Below are 19485 nucleotides of genomic sequence, written 5' to 3'. Positions count from 1 at the left end.
CTTCCCCTTCTGGTTAATACACCTCCTAAATCTAAGATTAAAACACATTTCTGCATTAACGGCGATGCTGGAAGATAACAATCATTTACATTTGTTACAAAAATATAAAATAACACAGTTCACAAAAAGCAGTTTTGTTCAAATTACAGTTTTGTGTAATGTCATTTATTCAGTCATACTTATGTTGGACATGAACATGTGTTTTCTTATTAGACAGCTCTCGTCTTTGCCTGGTGCTCATACAGTGCCATAAAACTGCAGCTACGATTAAAAATATGTACAGAAAACCAGGATGTAGTTTTTAAAATTTTATTAGTCACCTCACATGGGACGCTTTTAAATCAACAATAGAAGCACAGAACGATAAAACTGTATGTGTAAGAGACGCAGTAATAATGATAAACAATGAACAATATTAACAAAATATAACAGACGAAAGAGTTATTAAATACAGCAAAGAAGTAAGAGGGATGGGACTGTGATCCAACGTTCAGCTTCACTGTGTGAAATAAGCCGAAGCGACGGGAAGCTTCGCTCGCGGAGCCACAGCTGAGGAAGGAAAAAGAAACACACTCAAAGTCCCGTCATATCTTTTCTCTGTTCTCTTCTTCACTTATGACAGCTTTCAGAAGTTTCAGATATTAAAGATCTACCTCTCACTGCTCTGTCCTCTTCATGGACATGATTGATGAGCTCGTTTGGTAGAACATGATGGGTCTAAGTCTGTTTAACTCAGAGGTTCCCAACCTTTTTCAGGTTGTGAGCCCATTTTGACATCACAAATTTCTGGTGACCCCAGAGACATTTTTTTCCTAGATTTAGTGATCTGATCAAATTTTTTACAGTAAGTAACAAACACAGGTTCGCCAAGATTAGATGTTCCACCTCAGATATTTTCATACTGCATTCAATCTTTAACTAGATTTATATTTGAGAAAGTTTAAGTATAGAATTCAGTTTTTTGATAGTGTGAATTTGAAAAAATAATTTTTTACTGACATTTCAGAAGACCCCATAATGCTCGGTATTAAATCATCAACAATTTGATCCAGTTTCTCATTGAAACACTGAGAATTCCTTCTAAGTAAGCGTGCCGGGATTCATTTTGCTCTTTCAATGACTCCCACTAATTAAAACTTAATTTTCCACAGTGAGTGAATAGGGATTCACAAGCTTTTATAGCTTAAAATCCATAATAAAAATGTCCTGTATTTTCCGTCGTATAAGGCAGGCCACGCTTTTTCATTTACAGTTGATGTTGAGGAAAATACTGCACAGCGCTCTGTAAAGATTTTTCATCTTCAGTCTGCACACATTTGTCCAGTGAAAGCAGCTGTCGCAGGTGGAACAGTGTAGTACCGCGACTGTCACCCCTGGTTGGATGACTGAACTGTGACCGAGCAGCCAATGAACATCTCTGTGAACACCAACGTTCAAAAAGAAGCTTCAGTTTTTGTGGTTAAAGTGATAAACTCACAGGTTTATTAACAGGACAGATGAGACATGCCTCGTATGCAGGACCGTGTCTGAGTTAGGGATGTCCCGATACAACTTTTTCATTTCCGATATGATACTGATATTGCAGCCTTGCGTACCTGATTCGATATCAGCATTAATCATACATACTTTTTTTTCTTTAATAATAAAATAATTACTTATTTTGTAGTGTGTAATGTTAGAAAAGGCTTGATCAAGTGATGTTAAACAGAGAACAATAGTCAGCAACAGTAGGTATGAGAAACCATATAACCAATTGGTTACATACATTTTAAACCTTCAACATAATATCTACAGTATTCTACAACTGAATAAAATAAACAAAAAATGAATTGGGGAAAAGAAAAAAAGAAAAATATCGGAGAATCCCCAAATTTGAATCTGATATCCGATACTTGTTTTCAGTCTAATATCGGACCGATATCCAATATCGGATCGAGATGCCCCTCATATGAGTGACTGTAGAAGTCAAACGTCTGTTATTTACAGTATTTCTTTTCATTCTCTATGTCTAAAATAAGGAGTTTTCTCTATTAAAAAGCAAATATCAGTAATAAATGCAAGTTTGTACAGCGGGGAAGGCTGTGGGCTTGTCTGCATTTATAGCAGGAAGAGAATAAATAAAAGATACAATAATAAGGTTTAACATGTAATATATCTCAGTTTGTAATAGTAAGAAATAATAAATGACATAACATGTTCAAATCTCCAAATTAGGTTTTTGTAGGAGCGATCAGGTCCAGACTCTGAGGCTGATGGAGAAGCTCACAGTAAGAAGTAGTGATGGAGCATCAGCCTGTTATAATAAAAAGTGACCATAATAAGATGATGATGGACTGATGTGCTGACTTGGCTTTATGTGTAGATGGAAACTCATCAGTTCAAACTAATGAAAATACACGTGAACCTCCGTTAATCCAACCAGAGTAGCAGCAGGCCTACCTGCATGATCTGATTGGCTTAGTTGTTTGAAGGGCGCCCTCATCAGCCAATAGTGAGGCTTATCTGTGAAACTTACCAGGAATATTGTAAATTTCTTGGAAAATTACACTCTATACCACAGAAAATACAGTGGTGACACCCATGGACCATTTACATTTTTGAACAACTTTTAATCTTTTTAGTCTTGGACCTTTATCTCATTGAATGTTTACAATAACCTGAAGATCTTCCTGTAGAGAAGTGAACTACATGTCACATCCAAACACTCACTCACCTGTGTGCAGCAGGTCCGATGGCAGACCGCGGACTGCGATACGATCATCTCGTCTTTCAAAGTACTTTGAATCCAGGCCTGCAGAGTCTCCACTGAGGAGTGGGAGAAACTATCATCACACACAGTTTACACAGCAAGCATCGTTTAAATAAATATACATTCAGCCAATGGGGGCTCCTCATGGAAAAGGAGACGCTAGGCTTCAAACCACACTGCAACCTGAACGTCTCACATTCTCCAAACGAGGGACCTCCTGCAGTTTGTGGACACACGCATTGACAACTAATAATCTGATAATGCACACAAAGACACATTTATGGAGTGAATACTCAAGTCCAAAGCAGCAGAATGGGAAAGCATTCATTGAGCTTTCCACACAGAAAAGCTCTTGTCCATTCCTAAAGTTTGAGGAGAACACACTGGTTTCAGCTCAGTGAAGTCTACCTAAAGAAGTGAGCGCTTCATGAAGTTTGGATCATTTATTTTTTACTTACTTTAAGGTTAATGTTTTAATGTTAAACACTGTGTTAAAACACCTGATCCTAACACAAGATCACACGTGATGGCTTCAGGTGTGTCAGCACTGAGTTTGGAGCTCTCAGTCAGCTTAAGGTGACATCAGCTCAGTGTGAAGGTTGAAAAGCATTATCGTACCCCTGTCTGTGGACCATCTGTCCCGCCCCCTGCTCAGGAGACACGGCTGCTTTTCCTGTCTGAGGGAGGAAGTGGGCCTGAACACATGCAAACATGGATGAGTGTTTCACCTTCAACTCTAGCAAACATCTGACAATCATACGAGTTGCTCTCCTACCCGTAGTCCTGGAGTGACGCGCTGAGCGGCGTTCTCCACCGACTCTGGAGACTGAGCCTGTCTGCAAAGCTGCTTCTCGTTTAGCTGCTTGTTCAGCCATCTTATAACTGCAACGTGACCAGAACACACACACACACACACCAACCATCTGATAACTGGGAGAGAAAGCTGTTCACATCGACATTCATGGTGTTCACATTACAGTCCATCATCACGTCTTTCACGCACGCATTTAAAACATTTTGTCTTGTGTCGTTTGCAAAAGTTTTGGGCGAGATGTCAGTGTTCTATTGTTTAGTGACACCTAGTGGTTAACGTAAGCACACTGTAAACTAAACCTGGGAGTAGAGAACTCCAAGTAGGAAGTAGCCATAGACATGGATGACCACCATAGGATCCAGACCTGAATCTATGGGCTGTGCTGAAGAAGACTTTGCACAGTGATCTAAATCTCCCATCATCGGTGCAATTATTGTTACTCTGGACAGAATTAAGTGTTGTGACGTTGCAGAAGCTTGTGGACACGATGCCACACCGAGGGGTGGATTCACTAAGATCTGAAATAAAGGATGGTAATTCAGTTGCTTCCCTAAATCCTTTAGTGACGCAGTTTCCTCACCTTCTGCACGGAAGATTGCAGCAATGATTAGTGCACAAGCAGAACTGGTGCAGACTGCCCTATTTAAATGAGCGATTTGTACGTGTTGTGTTGAACATGGAGGGTTAACATGAATGCGCAAAAGCGAAAATAAAAATCAGAAGCAGCAGAATTAGAGGTGTTAGTAGAGGAAACGAATAAAAGAAATGCACGAATCACAGCAGATAGATTCTTTATTCATCCCGCAGTGGATAAATGTGCGTGGATGTGACTGAGTGACGGATGGGTGTATGTGCGCGGCTGATTGCATGCATGTGTGAGACAGTGATCTGCGGAGTAGAGATGGACGCATATCCAGCTTTTTTCTCTCTCTCACACACACACACCCTTTTTTTCCATCTCCGTTGTGTTTTTGGTCCAAATTTACTGCAGCGATGATCTCTGCGTGTGTTTGCACCTGCTTGTCATTCATACTGTTTTCTGGTACTACAACTACCACCGCAAACAGTTCCAGATTTCATGAATCGCATCGCTCCCCCTGCATAGATTTATTTGCATTTCCTCCTCCCATATTTTTTCTCCCCCTGGGAGATCCACCTATTACACATATTCATTAGGGGGAAATGCGCTAAATGGAATGAGGGCGCATTGGGAAGCACAGCGGCAGCACACTCCTTATTAGCACGTGGAGCGACGTTTGCACACGTTTTAATACCACTAAACCTTTAGTGAATCCGCCCGAGAGTGTGCTGTGATCAAAGCTAAAAGTGGTCTAGTGTGTGAAGTTGATTTCAGATGAACTGTAATGATTGTATTTCTCCACCAAAAGTCAGGATCACTAAAAGGTAGGATGAAGTATTTTAAGTTAAAAAAAAAAAAAGAAGTGTTTTCACCATTCTCGTTTGTTTTCAACAATTCTTTGCTTTCATTGAGCTTCTGCATCGCCGACTCTAACTGCTCCTTCAGCTTCAACATCTGGAATTCACAGGAAATATTCTTGTCAAGTACAAACAAAATAAAACTTTCTTACATAATAATTGATTCTTTTTAGGTTTATGTGTGTGTCAAACTCAATGATTCCATCTAAAACTAGTGCTGTAAAACAGCTTCAGCCTTTTCAGGCAGTGATGTCATCACCTACAGTCTACATGAACAATATTAACAATTTAAATTGCTCCTTTTTGGAGAAAGGTCATTGACATTGATCTCCAGTTTACCTCTTCATCCTTGGTGCTGAGCTGATGCTTAGTGCTCTGGAGATCATTTTCAACCTTCTTAAGGTTCTCTGATGTTTCCTGTAGAATTTCCTCCTGCCTTATGATTGCAATGTTTTTCATTTTGTTTTTTCCCGCAAGGGTCCGGTTCTCTGCCATCAGCTTCTTAATGATTTCATTTGCCTAATTTAAAAGGAGGAGTGTCGATTATAATAGTAACAGTGGATTTGATCTCGAGTTAAAATTAGTAAGTTTCCATCTCCATCTGAACTAAGTAATGAAAAAAACCCAGAAATGCAAAAAAAAAAAACCTGAAATGAAGAATGACAAAAAACCATGAAGAATCAAAAAATTCATTCATTCACAAACGCATGGTGGTGCTGAGCTATGAACTGAATGAGGATCAGTGACAGATGAAGAGGTGACATCTTACACACCTTTATGATGTCCTCAGACAGTAACTTTACAGTTTCTTCAAGTTTCTGGTTCTGAAGTTCTTTGCTTTCCGCATTTTCTTCTATGGACTCCTGAAAAGTCAAACATCTGGTCAAAATGAATGAACATACAACTGTAGATTCCCTTTAATGACTGGAACCATCTGAGTGAAAACTCATTATCATTTGATCTGATGAATAAAGAAACACAATCACTGTTTAAAATACATTTTCACAGTTTTTAAGGACTGTTATTATCTGAACATTCCCATCATGGGCAGTCATGGCCTGGAGGACTCCAAGAGGTGAACTTACTAAACGTGAAACATATTGGTACATTGTATTTATGGGGTGTTTTTTTCAGGTGTATTTTATTTGTGATCAAATAAAAGTAAACATATAAAAAAATTAGTAATATGTTTTGGAGGGTTTAAACTGAAGATCCGGGGGCCACAAGTGACCCTCAGTTTAAATTTGTGCGTCCCGCAAAGTAAGCATACAAAATGACAAATACAAAAAACCAGCAGAAATACACAACTTTAAAAAAGATCCAGCAAAATAGACAAAATTGCTCCAAAAACACAAAACAGAAATACAGAGTGAAGTAAAAACATACAAAACGCCAACCAAATATAAAAATATGAAAGAAAAAAACTAGAAAAATACAAAGAATAAACAGTGAAATGTACCAACTTACACAAAATGTATCCAAAAATAAACAAAGTGACAATAAAAATACACAGAATCACAGAAAATATACAAAACAAAAAAAAGATGCAAAAACTTATTTAAAAACTGAGCCACTCCCCATCCTAAAGCGCACAAACAGACAGTCAGCTTCACAGCAGCTCCCGACCACAGCTGCAGATGAGAGCGGAGAGGAGACCCCCACCACAATGGATTTGTGCAAATAAAGCTACCTTAACTTGTGTTATTCATAAAAATACAGAATAACAAAAAGACGTGATTTTGAATAATAATATATGTATTTATTGTATAAATATAATACAAAATTATTTCATAAAAAAGCATTATATAAAACAAAACAATATTTAACAGAATAAAGTTCAATTGTAGTTCATATTTAATGTTAAACTTAGTTTTATCCCTTACACGTATCAAGTATGTAAAATATGAAAGATGATAAAAACATATATATAAATATATTTGACACTTTGATAAAAATGACTGCATATTGTTAATGGCACTTTTAATCTGAAAAACAAAATCATAAAAAATGTGTGTTTATTTGATTAATTTGATATATTGTTATTATAGGCTACAAAGTTTTTTTGTTTTTTTTTACATTTTCAGTTGGTGGTGTGCCGTGGGATTTTTTTCAATAAAAAGATGTTGCTTGGTTCCAAAAGATTGAAAAACACTGCTTTAGAGGCTCTGAGCTCTCATCTGTTGTCACACCCGCTTCTCTTTCTTTATGCTGTTCTCTAAATGGCAGCTGCCTCTATTTACGCTGTTATATCATTTTTCTACTAAACTTTAAATACAACACCTGCCCTCGAGATGGCTTTTTGAATTTTTCTCTTTAAATGCCAGTCCTGCTCTTGGTTAAGTGCTCACCTTCTGCTGCTGCGTGACTTCCAACACCTCCTTGGTGCGGAGCATCAGCTGATCTTTATCTTTGATCTCTTGCTCAAGAACAGCTGCTTTCATCTGCATTTGACGGGCCAGGCGCTCCTTTTCATGAACTTCGGAGTCGAGGGTGCTGTTCTCCCTCCTTAGAGACAAGACCTGCTGCTTTAAACGTTGACACTCCTGCAGACAAAAGCAATAGCTGCAAAAAATCATTCATGCACCAATAAAAACAATTCCCTTTCTTTAGAATAACTATCTCCACTTGTATTCATGAATGAATAATGAATGAATGCTGTGTCTTTATATGGTGGCCCTGTGACGAATGCTGAGATGAAAAGAACCCTGTGCCACTGGAAAGAATACAGACTATGAATTGAGATGGTCTATGTTTTCTAGGCTCACTTAGCCTGTCATGGATTTAACAGAGTAGCCTGAAGATGGAACAGACTTTAGGTTTCCTAGATCCAAGAGGTCACGCACCTGACTGACAGAGCAGGGTTTATAAGGCTCAGTTCTGCAACAGGGGGCTGTAAAACTGTTTTCAGTGGGTCACAGTAAAGACAAAAACCCTGTGAGTTGACTTTTAAGCAGCAGTACCGTCTCCTTACACTTAATTTATCGACCTTTACTTGCTCACTGGGTAACAGGGGAAGAGGTTAGTTCCCTTTAAGATCAAGGATAAAAAGTCAAGAAGTAAACTTTGTTGGTGTTGGTCCTAAATCCAGAGTAATGCACGTTTTGTTTCAATCCTTTATAGTTGAGCCTTTTGACATTACTCAGAAAACTTTATTTACATTTCCAGTATCACTATATCTCATACACCTCATGGAGCCTCGCTGTATTATATTCTGTATTCAAACTGCCACATACTATAATTCAATAAATATGAGCAGTTGAAATTTTCCTCAGTATAGACACAGTTTGTTGTCATGGGTACTAGTAGATCCCCAAGAGCAGTAAGTGATGAAATCCATCACTAAAGGGGACATTGAACAAGTGACTGGAGAACAATCTTGGAGAAACACAGACTGGGGGCTCGATCATTCCGTGAGCACATTGATAGGCTGAGGAATGTGTCCCTCACAAACACGTGCTACACCTTCAAATGCCACCCTTTTTTTTTTTTAACTTTTAAAAGGTGTTAGCCGGTTTTGGAGACAAACAGCTTTGCGTTGTGTGGCGTATTACCATTAATGGTGTTGCTGGTTTTTGCTTCATTTGTCTGACATATTGGCATTTGTGTGGTGTTGCTGTAATGGTATGCTGCATATAGAGGAGCAGCATAATGGATTTTCGCCTAGAGCAGGAAAAACTGTGTGCGCCCACCCTGAGTGTACCCTGCCGGAGGGTGGAGGCTCCATGATCGACTTTGTAGTCGTGTTGTTGGACTTGCAGGCACATGTCTTGGACACTTTAAGGTGAAGAGGGGGCGGAGCTGTCCACCAATCACCACCTACTGGTGAGTTGGCTCCGATGACGGTCAGACCTGGCAGACCCAAATGTTTTGTGAGGGTCTGCTGGGAACATCTGACAGTCTCTCTCAACAGAAGAAGCTTCAACTCCCAGGATGAGCTTCTAGCATGTCTTGGGGGGGCTTCATGTGCCGGTACGTAGGGGTTTACTTCTGCTCCATGTGTTAACACTGCTGTATCAAACACAGCTCAAAGAAGTTCTCTCTACATACAGTGGGGCAAAAAAGTATTTAGTTATCCACCGATTGTGCAAGTTCTCCTACTTAAAAAGATGAGAGAGGCCTGTAATTTTCATCAGAGGTATATCTCAACTATGAGAGACAAAATGAGAAAAAAAATCCAGAAAATCACACTGTAGGATTTCTAAAAATCTCTCAATAAAATAAGTATTTGGTCACCTACAAACAAGGCAAGGGCAAGGCAAGGGCAAGGCTCTCACAACCTGTAACTTCTTCTTTAAGAGTCTCCTCTGTCCTCCACTCGTTAATGGCACCAGTTTGAACTCCTTACCAGTATAAAAGACACCTGTCCACAACCTCAAACAGTCACACTCCAAACTCCATATGGCCAAGACCAAAGAGCTGTCAAAGGACACCAGAAACACAATTGTAGACCTGCACATGGCTGGGAAGACTGAATCTGCAATAGGTAAGCAGCTTGGTGTGAAGAAATCAACTGTGGGAGCAATTATTAGAAAATGGAAGACATACAAAACCACTGATAATCTCCCTTGTTCTAGGGCTCCACGAATATCTCATCCCATGGGGTCAAAATACTCAGAACTAACAGAGGAGTAATCATTAGAAAAAAGGGGCCCCCGTGACATGTACGGGGAAATGGGCCCCATTTATATATTGGAATGTGCCAATGATTTGGTACCACAAACCGTCGTAATATTTGACTCGCAAATAAATGAGAAATTGACTTTCGTTTTTCTTTTTTGGGCCCCAAATTGAAAATCGGGCTTCGAGCGTCGATGCGTACACATCCATAGATTATACCTACTAAATTTCAGCCAGATCCGTTCACGAATAACAGAGGAGTAGCGATTTTAACTAGTGGACACAACAAGAAGAAAAAGAAGAACAACAACAACAACAAAGTGAGTGGCATTTTGAGTCTGGTAGCCCGGCCTATAAACCCGGACATGGGAGGCGCTTGGTGAGGCCATGGAGAGCGACTTCCGGATAGCTTTGTTACATTTCACGAGAAAAGATGACAAAAGGGAAACTTGCAACTCTAATAAAGTGGATATTTCATCAAAGGGAAGAAATACGACCAGTACGCAATGCGATCATTTTGATGTCTCGTTTTTGATCCACTCCAGAAGTGAATGCCAACCCAGCAGCAGTTAGCATGTCTCTGCTGTTGATACTGCAGCCGGTAACTAACTAACTATTTAACTAATTAACACTGTCTTTTATATTTATTTATTTATTTATTGGAGGATATGCCCCTTGAGATGGAACATCTCGTTTTCAAGGGGGTCCTCAACTTACATAAAATGACAGATACAGCAGAGCAGACGATACAAGAATTCAATATTTCAAAAATAATAAATACAACAAAATATAGATAGACACACACACATACACACCCACACACACAGTATACATTTAACAGTTGATCAAAACAGTAAATATTTTATACAAAAATAAATAAGTAATAATAGTGATATCATTAATAATTAATATATTAGCTCTATTGGCCTCATTGTGAAAGCTGCAATTACTGTTCACGTTAAATAAATACCTTTTCATGCATTTCATTTAGATTACCATGACGACGGGCAGAGTGTGACTGGCACGCCCCTCTGCCTCTAACTTCCCCTTTCACCAAGGCAGGGAAGAATAAAATTACAGGCCAGGATAGACCAACCAAGTTTGTGTTTTGTGACCTGTACAGAGATCCACTACACAGTCATTGGTCAAATTTAAACTTTTCAACACCCAACCATTAAAAACAAATCCACACTGATTAAAGAATAGATAAGAGAAAAAGCACTTCACTTCATGCATTTGACAGAAACCTGGCACCAGCCAGGGCTTTGCCCCCAATGAAGCCTGGCTACAGCTGCATGGATTATTATTTGATTACGTAATAGCCGTGTAAACATAAAGGTCTTCTGTTTTGATTTAAAGGAGCTCAGAGTGGGGGCCGATCTGCAGTTTTCTGGGAGTCCGTTTTTAAACTAACAGCATTATTTTGAAGTTGATTCTAAAGGGCAATGGTGGCCTAGTGGCACAAAACGCACAACTACAACTTCACATCTCACCCTCACTTCAAAATAATAAACTCTTCCTCATCCTTTCCATTTCCTACCTTGAGTCTCTCCTCCCTGTTCCCTTCCCCCTTACCTAGGTGTAACACTGCTCTCTCTTTTTATATTCTCCCTTTAATAAAGTATTTCTTACCCTTCCTTAGGGAGGGCTGGTGATGGTCACAATTATGCAATAAAATAAATTCATTCATTTAATTGCAATAACAAAACATGCATTGCTCTCTTAAAAAGACTGCACTTCTTCTAGTGTTGACCTTTGACAGTATGTGCAGACTGAGAAAAAAAAAGCACCTGGATTTTTTAGGCAGACAAGTAAGAGTCCATTACAAAGATGGGGAGTTGCTTCCACGCACCCTACAGGTCAATCTAATGACATTTTGGTAGCCGAGTTAAAAGCATGAAAAAACTGAATCTTAAAAATGTGTACAGGAACTAATTGGACAAATCCATTTGTGAGTGAACAGGGGTTTATAACACTACACGTCTTCTCGCTCACCTCTTCTGAGCCTATTAGTTTGCTCTTTAGATCTCGGACAGCAGCTTCGTTTTTGTATTTCCGCTCTGTCAGTTCTCTGCAGGAGGACTCGAGTTCAGTCACTCTGCTGTGGAGTTGCTGGCTGCTTTTCTGATTGGCGCTCTCCAGCTCCTGACGGAGCTGCTCAGTCTGTAGCTGAAGTCTGTTCTGCAACTGAAACCCACACGTAACAATACCTGAAGCCTCTAAACATTTCACTGTGAGGTCATATAAAGCTGCGAACTAGTAAAAGAAGAATACACTAAAAAACCACATCTGTCATGTTTACCTCGAGGCTCTTGGCTCTCTCCGATTGTAACTCCTGCGAATGTTGGCTAGACAGAGAGCTTGTCTGATTGGTCCACTCGCAGCGGATTCTGTCCAGCTCTTTGGTCTTCTCGGATACAGTCTACAAAAGAGACAGCTGTAGTTCAGAGGGTTACTACCATGATCTACCTTCATGATTTTCTTAAATAGTCAGCTACTGTATGTTAGCACAGGTTTTATCTGAAATTAATCTCTACTGGGCTTCTTCCTTTTGAAATCAGGAGGGCTAAGTTTGGAGATACTAGATTTCAGTTCTGGAGACCATACATACCTGCTGGGCATAACTCAGCTGCCTGCTGAGATCCTCTTCAGTCTTCTTTAGCTGTTTATCGAGAGCCTGCTTCTCAGCCTGAAAGAACACAGGTTGTGACCTTAAAGACACACTTATCACAGAGTTGTGGAAGTATTAAAGGATAAGGAATGAACCAACCTTCAGAGAGTTTACACACACAGCCAGATAGTCTTTGACCTCTTTGTCAGAACCCTGGACAAGTTTCAAGGATAAGTGGTACAAATGCTTGAAGGCATTGGTTTCAATAACACTGAGGCTAACATGACCTTCCAGCACAGCCAACTGACACGACAGGTGCAGGAAAAACCTGTTGAAACAATTCACAGACCATGGTTTCATTTTGATCCTGCACAAACCAAATAAATCAATAATTACTTTTATTATTCAGGCAATTTATCTACAGGCTTTGCCACAACAGATCATCTTCCTTCAATCTCCTGTTGCAACATTGTGAATCTTTGGCTACCAACCAGGGGGGTATTTCATCAGTGTTCTTAAAGTTCCGATATCATGCTATTTTTCACCCATCTCCATTTGTTCTCAGAACCCCAAAAACATAGTATTTGAGGTTTATTTTCCCAAACTTGCCTGTTTTCTAAAGTTTTAGCCTTCTGAGAGTCACTTTCTGAGCAACTCTACACAAACAGGGTGATTTGCGGCCTACTTATGCATATTCATCAGTGGGCGTGTCTATAGACGGGACACTGACTTCCTCCTCTCAGCATTATGACGTAGGGCCGGAGGACGGCCCGCCCTCCTCCCACCCACTCCGTATCAGGCTCATGCTGCTTTATAAACATGAGACAGAGCGTGGGGGCAGGGCGTTCGCCGGTACATACATAGACTGTAGAAAATATATACATAGCACTGCGCGAAGGATGCTGAAATGCTCGCCTTCTTGGGCGTGTCTGTTTACATGTCAATCGCGGCAGAGAGCTTCCTGGAGGCGCGGCTTCTCCAGCTCAGTGCTGTGTCAAATTCAACATCAAAGTGGGAACGCGTCATCAAATTGGAGCGAGGTGTTTGGGCTCACCCTGCAGTAAGAAAGGAGCAAATCACCCTCTAACTAACGATTGAAGGAATCAATGAGAAAAACACTTTGGGCATGTGTGTGAAGCCCATATAACACCTTTATGATGTTTAAAACACAGAAAAGCAAATTTAGCTTAACATGGACCCTTTAAAGAGTAACTAAACACCAAAACTACTTTTTTCTGCTGAATACAAATGTATTTAGTATGAAGTAGTGCTGTTGACTGATCGTAGCTCAACTCTCAACATTTCAGTCAAAGTATTTAAATTTGGCATATTTTGTTGTAAAATGTCAGAGTGACTGCCCTCTATGGGTTGAAACCCAGCTATTACGATAGATTTTTGCTATTGACTGATAACAAGATCATTTGATGTTTTGGGGTCATCTTGCATCACAAACAAGCACCATTAGCCCCCCTTTTTGTAAAACTAGCACCTGTGGGCTCTACAATCTGTGGTGAGTAGATTGGATTGAGAGAAGAGTGAATAGACCCATTTTATGTGACGTATGCATACTAAATTAGGTGCATGCCCGCTGTGAGGGCTGACCCCACCCACACACTGGAGAGCTGTCACTCATTCAGCTCCAGGGTGTAACTTCCAGGCTCCACCCCTATGGCCTGAACCATGGCAGGACATGAGGGGAGATCTGGGATGTCAATTTAAGTTGATATTATTTATAGTTTATACATAATTTGCTAATATTATTTGTCATTGTAATTTACTTGCTAAATCTTATTTGCTTATTTAGATTCAGCTAATTTACTTACCAATTTATGTATCTAATTATGTCTGTAATGTGTCAGTCTAGTCACCCCCTTCATGTTTGGTCTGATCAGCCAGCTTAAATGTTCCCCCTGTGTGTCATTTGGGAGGTCTGTTGGGTTGTGTCATGTTCAGTTGGGGTTCAGTTTGTTCCTTCTGTTAACATTATTTTTGGCTAAATAAAAGCCGTAAACTTGAATTGCTTTGGTGTGCTCCTACTTTGACCCTCGGTCCCTGACACACGCGCAGGCTCGGTGCAAAACAACTGGAGAACTGCATTGTACTAGCATCGGCACGTGATTGAAACACTTTTGTTATTGTATAAAAACAACACAATGCTATCGTTTTGCGTTGTTGAGTGCACGAACAGGGGTACAAACAATCAAGGACTTAAATTTTACAACATACTGGCTGGTGGGCATCCTCTTCAGTAGAATAGACATGACTTATGGTTGCGTGCTATCAAACCAAGGCTGACGCACGCACGCGCGCGCACACAGATTTGTGGTGTTCCGAGGCTTTGGGCTGGAGTTCCTACCTGGGACTGAGCACGTCTTGTTCAGAAAAACACAGATTCAGAAGATCGATGAACTTTTGAGGGAACGCTGCAAAGTCTACCAGGAGCCCCTGCTGGACTTTCAAACTACTCCAACAGCAGCAGAAACAGAAAACATTAGTCAGAGACTGAAAGACGTGTTCTTTGGTCACAAATGAGCAGCCTTCATACTGCAGCTTACCTTTGGAAATCTTCTTCTGAAATGGAGAGATTGAAAAGAAAATGTGGATCTGTATCATCTGTTAATCTAACCAGTAGATCCTACAATGAACACAAACAGGACATGAGAGGTTTACAAAATCAAGGGCATCCATACAACCGCCATGAGAGGACTTTGTTGGATTTAGTGATACGTATATAAAGAGAACTGAGTTAAACGGAGGACATTGACTTTCATCTGATGAGGAATAGATTTTGTCTAATTCTATCACTGTAAGTCAAACTATAACTCACCCTTTTATGCACAGGACTGGTGGTGAGTTGAAGTTCAATGGTGACACGTACATTAGTTTTCCTGTGAAATGAGCCCAGAAACATGTTGTACATTTCTTACTTGGTCAACATAACGAGGGATTCAAGTAAAAATGAAGGTCTTAGTGATTGAAGGGTCTAATTAAATTAATTAATTAAAAATCCCTTAGCACCATTGACGCACAGCTCTTAGGTAAACAAAGCTCTGATTAAGGAAACTGATTAGCAACACCAATTTAAAGCTTACAAATAAAAAAGCTCAAGTCTGCAACATCAAAAATAGACAAAATGACTCCCATAACATACAAAATAATACACAAAAGGCCAAAAAAATACACAGAATGACAATACAAATACACAAAAACATATGACTGCAAATACTGTATACAAAGAAATAACATAGAAAATGAGAGAAAGATACACAAACTAAATGACATCCAATACACACAAAACAACAAAATTACACAAAACTGACAGGGAAATATACAAAATGAAAAGCAAAACACATGAAAAAGCAACTAAAACAGACTTTGTAGTTTCTGTGTAAATGCTCAGATTGGTCATTATTCCAAATGCTGATGTGAATGTTGAACACATATTTGTGGCCCCAGCTCTCTAGTAGTGTCCACTCTGTTCGGTGTGTCTAGTAATTGGTCAAAAAAAAATAAAAGACAAAGAAAAAATACTGATTGAAATGATATACAGTATTTGTTTCTTATTTTTAAAATGAACATGACACAATATCAAAAAAACTGTATTTGATACTTGAAACTAGGGCTGGGCGATATGGCCTTTTATAAATACCGCGATATTTTTAGGCCATGTCACGATACACGATATATATCTCGATATTTTTGCATTACCCTTGAATTAACACTTTGATGCACAAAATCACAACAGTATGATGATTCTATATGTCTACATTAAAACATTCTTGATCATACTGCATTAATATATGCCAATTTTAAACTTTCATGCAAAAAAGGGGATATCACAACTAAGTCAAAGTTGACATAACTGTATTTATTAAACAGTGAGTGGCTCAAACATAAAATTGTCAACAGAAAGTGCACGTTCTGTGCAAAATATATCGAGTATATTCGATATATCGCCCAGCCCTACTTGAAACTTCTCAAATATAAATCTACTTAAAAATGAAATGCAGTATGAAAGTATCTGAGGTGCTGCATCTTTGCACTCTGAGCACTAATCCTGGCTACTCTGTATTTGTAACACTCTATAACTAATAGAGGGTTTGCTTAATCTTCTTAATTTTTGGACTGACGCAATTACAGTCGCCATTACATGATTTTTTTTTTTTTAGCAAAAGTGCACAGTATATACAGATAACAAGGCACGTAAATGTCATATACAACGATGAATAGAACAATAGTTTAGATAGGATAGCATAATAAAATAAAAATCACAAGTTCAATCTTCACAGAGGAACAGAATAAAGAGACAAAAAAACACAAATAAAGAAAATTATCAAATAAAATAAATAAGACATACATAAGGGCTTTTAAAGGGGACAATTCAATGGTACAGTAGAATACAGGTTGATCAACATTTTAATGGATTTAAAATATTGCATAAAATAAATAAAAATAATGAATGAATGTGTTTGATTTTTGGGTATTTTGCTTTTTGTATTGAAAAAAACTGTCTGAGTATAATATTTTTGTTGATGAAGTCAGGGTGTGAGATATTTATTATAAGACCAAAGATAATATCCTTTTCTGAAAATGCATTTAGTTGAGGGAGTTTAGTGGAGAGCCGGTCATGAATATAAGACCATAGAGCTTGTGAAAATGTACAATAGACTAAGAACTGCTCAGTGGTTTCTTCTTCACAACAAAATATACAATTAATGTCTGAAAACCAAATGTTTGCTTGAGCAGAGCACTCGATGGGTAGATTCCATTCAATATCTTCAAATGGATTTCTTTCAATTAAGGGGGAATGGGGAATTTAAAGTAATGGGTTCGTCATTTCTCTTTCTTTATCTTTATTTATTTAGCACGCATAAAAACAAACATTTAAGGTGCAAGGAGGGAGCGAAGCCCAATGGGCTTGTACAAAAGCTCCTCCCCTTTCAATAAACACAAACAATAAGGGCTAGTAGACACTTAGAAGATCACGAGGGGGGGGGAAATGCACAATATATCATTGGTATAAGTGGAAACTGATATATAAACAGACTTCACAAATATTAATATCAAAAGATAAATTAAAATATTGACCAAATTATTATTTGAAGATCAAAAGGGGAAAAAGGAAACACAAGTAGTAAATTGCCGTAATGTATGAGGATTCATGAATGGATTAGATGTTTTTTAACTGCCTTATTTATCTATTAATTTTGTAATAGAAATCTTAGAAAAGTGTTGGGATATTGAATTTTTGAAAAAATTTCTGAGAATTTTATTTGTTACCTTTTTCCAAAGTCGTTATCACCAATTGTCAGTTTAGGCAGGTCAGGGGTAAATATTTGAGTATTTGATAGTTTCACATGTAGAAGATAGAACAGATTTTGGAATAGCTTTTACTCTAGATTTAAAAAGATTTGGACTGTCATTAAGGTTGTATTTATTACTTAAGTTTTCATGAGATAAAAGGAAGCTGTCAAAATGCAAGAAATAGGTTGTAGACCAAATGCCTTGATCCCACCAGTTCAGCTGAAACAAAGATCGACCTTTAAAAGTTAGATATCTGCTATTCTAATTAGGTGTGTTATGTGGGGTGAAGTTATAGCATCTTCAAATATAAAAGGACTTGCTAGAGAAAAAGAGAAAGCTTGACTAGGAGTTTAGAAAATGCAAAATCACATTAAAGTAAGATTTATCTGTCCCATTTTCTTTGGACTATGGTTCCAAACATCTGTACTGGAAGAATTTTTTTTATAAAATCAAAATCTATCGCATTAAGACCCCCATCTTTACATTCTTTGGCACATAAACACGACTATGATTGCGTGTTCGGGACTTTCCCTTTCGTTGATAGTTTTTAGACAGAATATAATAACACTGTGGTAAAGCCAGTCCTCTGTTCAGAGGACATGGTAAAGCCACCTGTCTATTTTTCACTGCGCACGTACACTAAGCATTACGGTAAAAGCATAAAAAAAATAAAAAATATTTAGCTAAAAGGCATATCCCACTGAATATAAGACCACTTAAGACATCACCAAGTAAATAAATGCATTCTAAATTCAATTCAAGTTTAAATATATATAATATATATACCTACTGTAAGAAAATGTTTATTTCAAATGAGTAGCATATCACAGTTTAACTAAAAAATTAAAACTAATAATTATGATGCTAACAATAAAAAATAACAATAGGTATCATTATCACTATCATTATTATTATTCACATCAACCCATCCTTTCAAAACAAAAGACCAAAAAAATAACACCCTATCCCAGGATGTCACCCACAAAGTTTTGGAACAATCTGATGTGTCATTTCAAAATAAAAGCCCCCCAAAGTAACATATCTGGGGTGTAATTCCTATAACTTTAAAAAAAAAAAAATGTAAAAAAAACCCCCATTGTTACAGTACCATTCCACTTCAGTTTGATAGCAGCTCATCAAAGGATGTCACCCACATACTTTTGGAACGATCGGATGTGTCATTTCAAAATAAAAGCCCCCCAAAGTAACACATCTAGGGTGTAATTCCTATAACTTCAAAAAATGATTTAAAAAAATCCCCCCATTGTTACAGCACATATATATATATATACACACACATTAACACAGCTAGCTTGCTTGCTTGCTTTTTGTGTGTGTGTGTGTGTGTGTGTGTGTGTGTACCTTTCCTCGCCATCTTTGCACCTCACAATCACCTGCAGCACTTTGCTAAACAGTTGATCCATGATATGATACAATACTCACATAATGGGAACAGTAACACTAAAAACACACTTCAACACGCTGCAACCGTAGCTTCAAACGCACTATGATCGACGTTAAAACGTTAAAAGCACTAGAAATACACAAACCAGCAGCTGCTGATACTGAGTTTGGAATTAGCGCCTCTCTGCCGCCGCCAGTTTCCAGGAAGTGAACTATGACACTGTAATTCTACCTGTGTGGTGAACAGCGCCTCCTACCGACTGGGAGGACAGCCTCATTTTTGTATTTAATTATTTTTATTACGTACCGGTAATTTAACGCTTTATTACAGTGTTTTAGGGCTATATTTATTGATTTTTTTTTATTTTGAGAATAAAGTAGTTAAATTACAAGAACGGGATATAAAAAATCATAGATAGATAGATAGATAGATAGATAGATAGATAGATAGATAGATAGATAGATAGATAGATAGATAGATAGATAGATAGATAGATAGATAGATTTTAGAAAAAGGACAGAAGGCTTGACAGGAAACTTGTATAAATA

At 38.3% G+C, this 19485-nt stretch overlaps 1 protein-coding gene across 2 annotated transcripts; it reads right to left on the bottom strand.

Moving 5' to 3' along the window:
* Window positions 1-444: 444 nt before the first annotated feature.
* On the bottom strand, window positions 445-19129 carry sass6 (SAS-6 centriolar assembly protein). 2 transcript variants are annotated; one of them, XM_028450353.1, is made up of 16 exons: window positions 18895-19129; window positions 15056-15116; window positions 14784-14863; window positions 14585-14689; window positions 12388-12556; window positions 12229-12306; window positions 11920-12039; window positions 11613-11804; window positions 7349-7543; window positions 5774-5863; window positions 5340-5519; window positions 5016-5097; window positions 3525-3631; window positions 3368-3444; window positions 2714-2805; window positions 445-549 (listed from the first exon to the last, which is right to left on the bottom strand). In XM_028450353.1, exons 1-16 carry the CDS (start codon window positions 18954-18956, stop codon window positions 497-499), a joined length of 1743 nt encoding a protein of 580 aa, XP_028306154.1. In that variant the 5' UTR covers window positions 18957-19129; the 3' UTR covers window positions 445-496. The 2 variants fall into 2 exon arrangements, with proteins under 2 accessions (XP_028306154.1, XP_028306155.1); XM_028450354.1 differs by having other exon boundaries at window positions 18976-19129.
* Window positions 19130-19485: the final 356 nt, after the last annotated feature.

The sequence above is a fragment of the Gouania willdenowi genome, chromosome 6, assembly GCF_900634775.1.
Source record: "Gouania willdenowi chromosome 6, fGouWil2.1, whole genome shotgun sequence".
NCBI classification, from domain to species: Eukaryota; Metazoa; Chordata; class Actinopteri; order Blenniiformes; family Gobiesocidae; genus Gouania; species Gouania willdenowi.
This window is presented reverse-complemented; position numbering and strand designations above follow the sequence as displayed.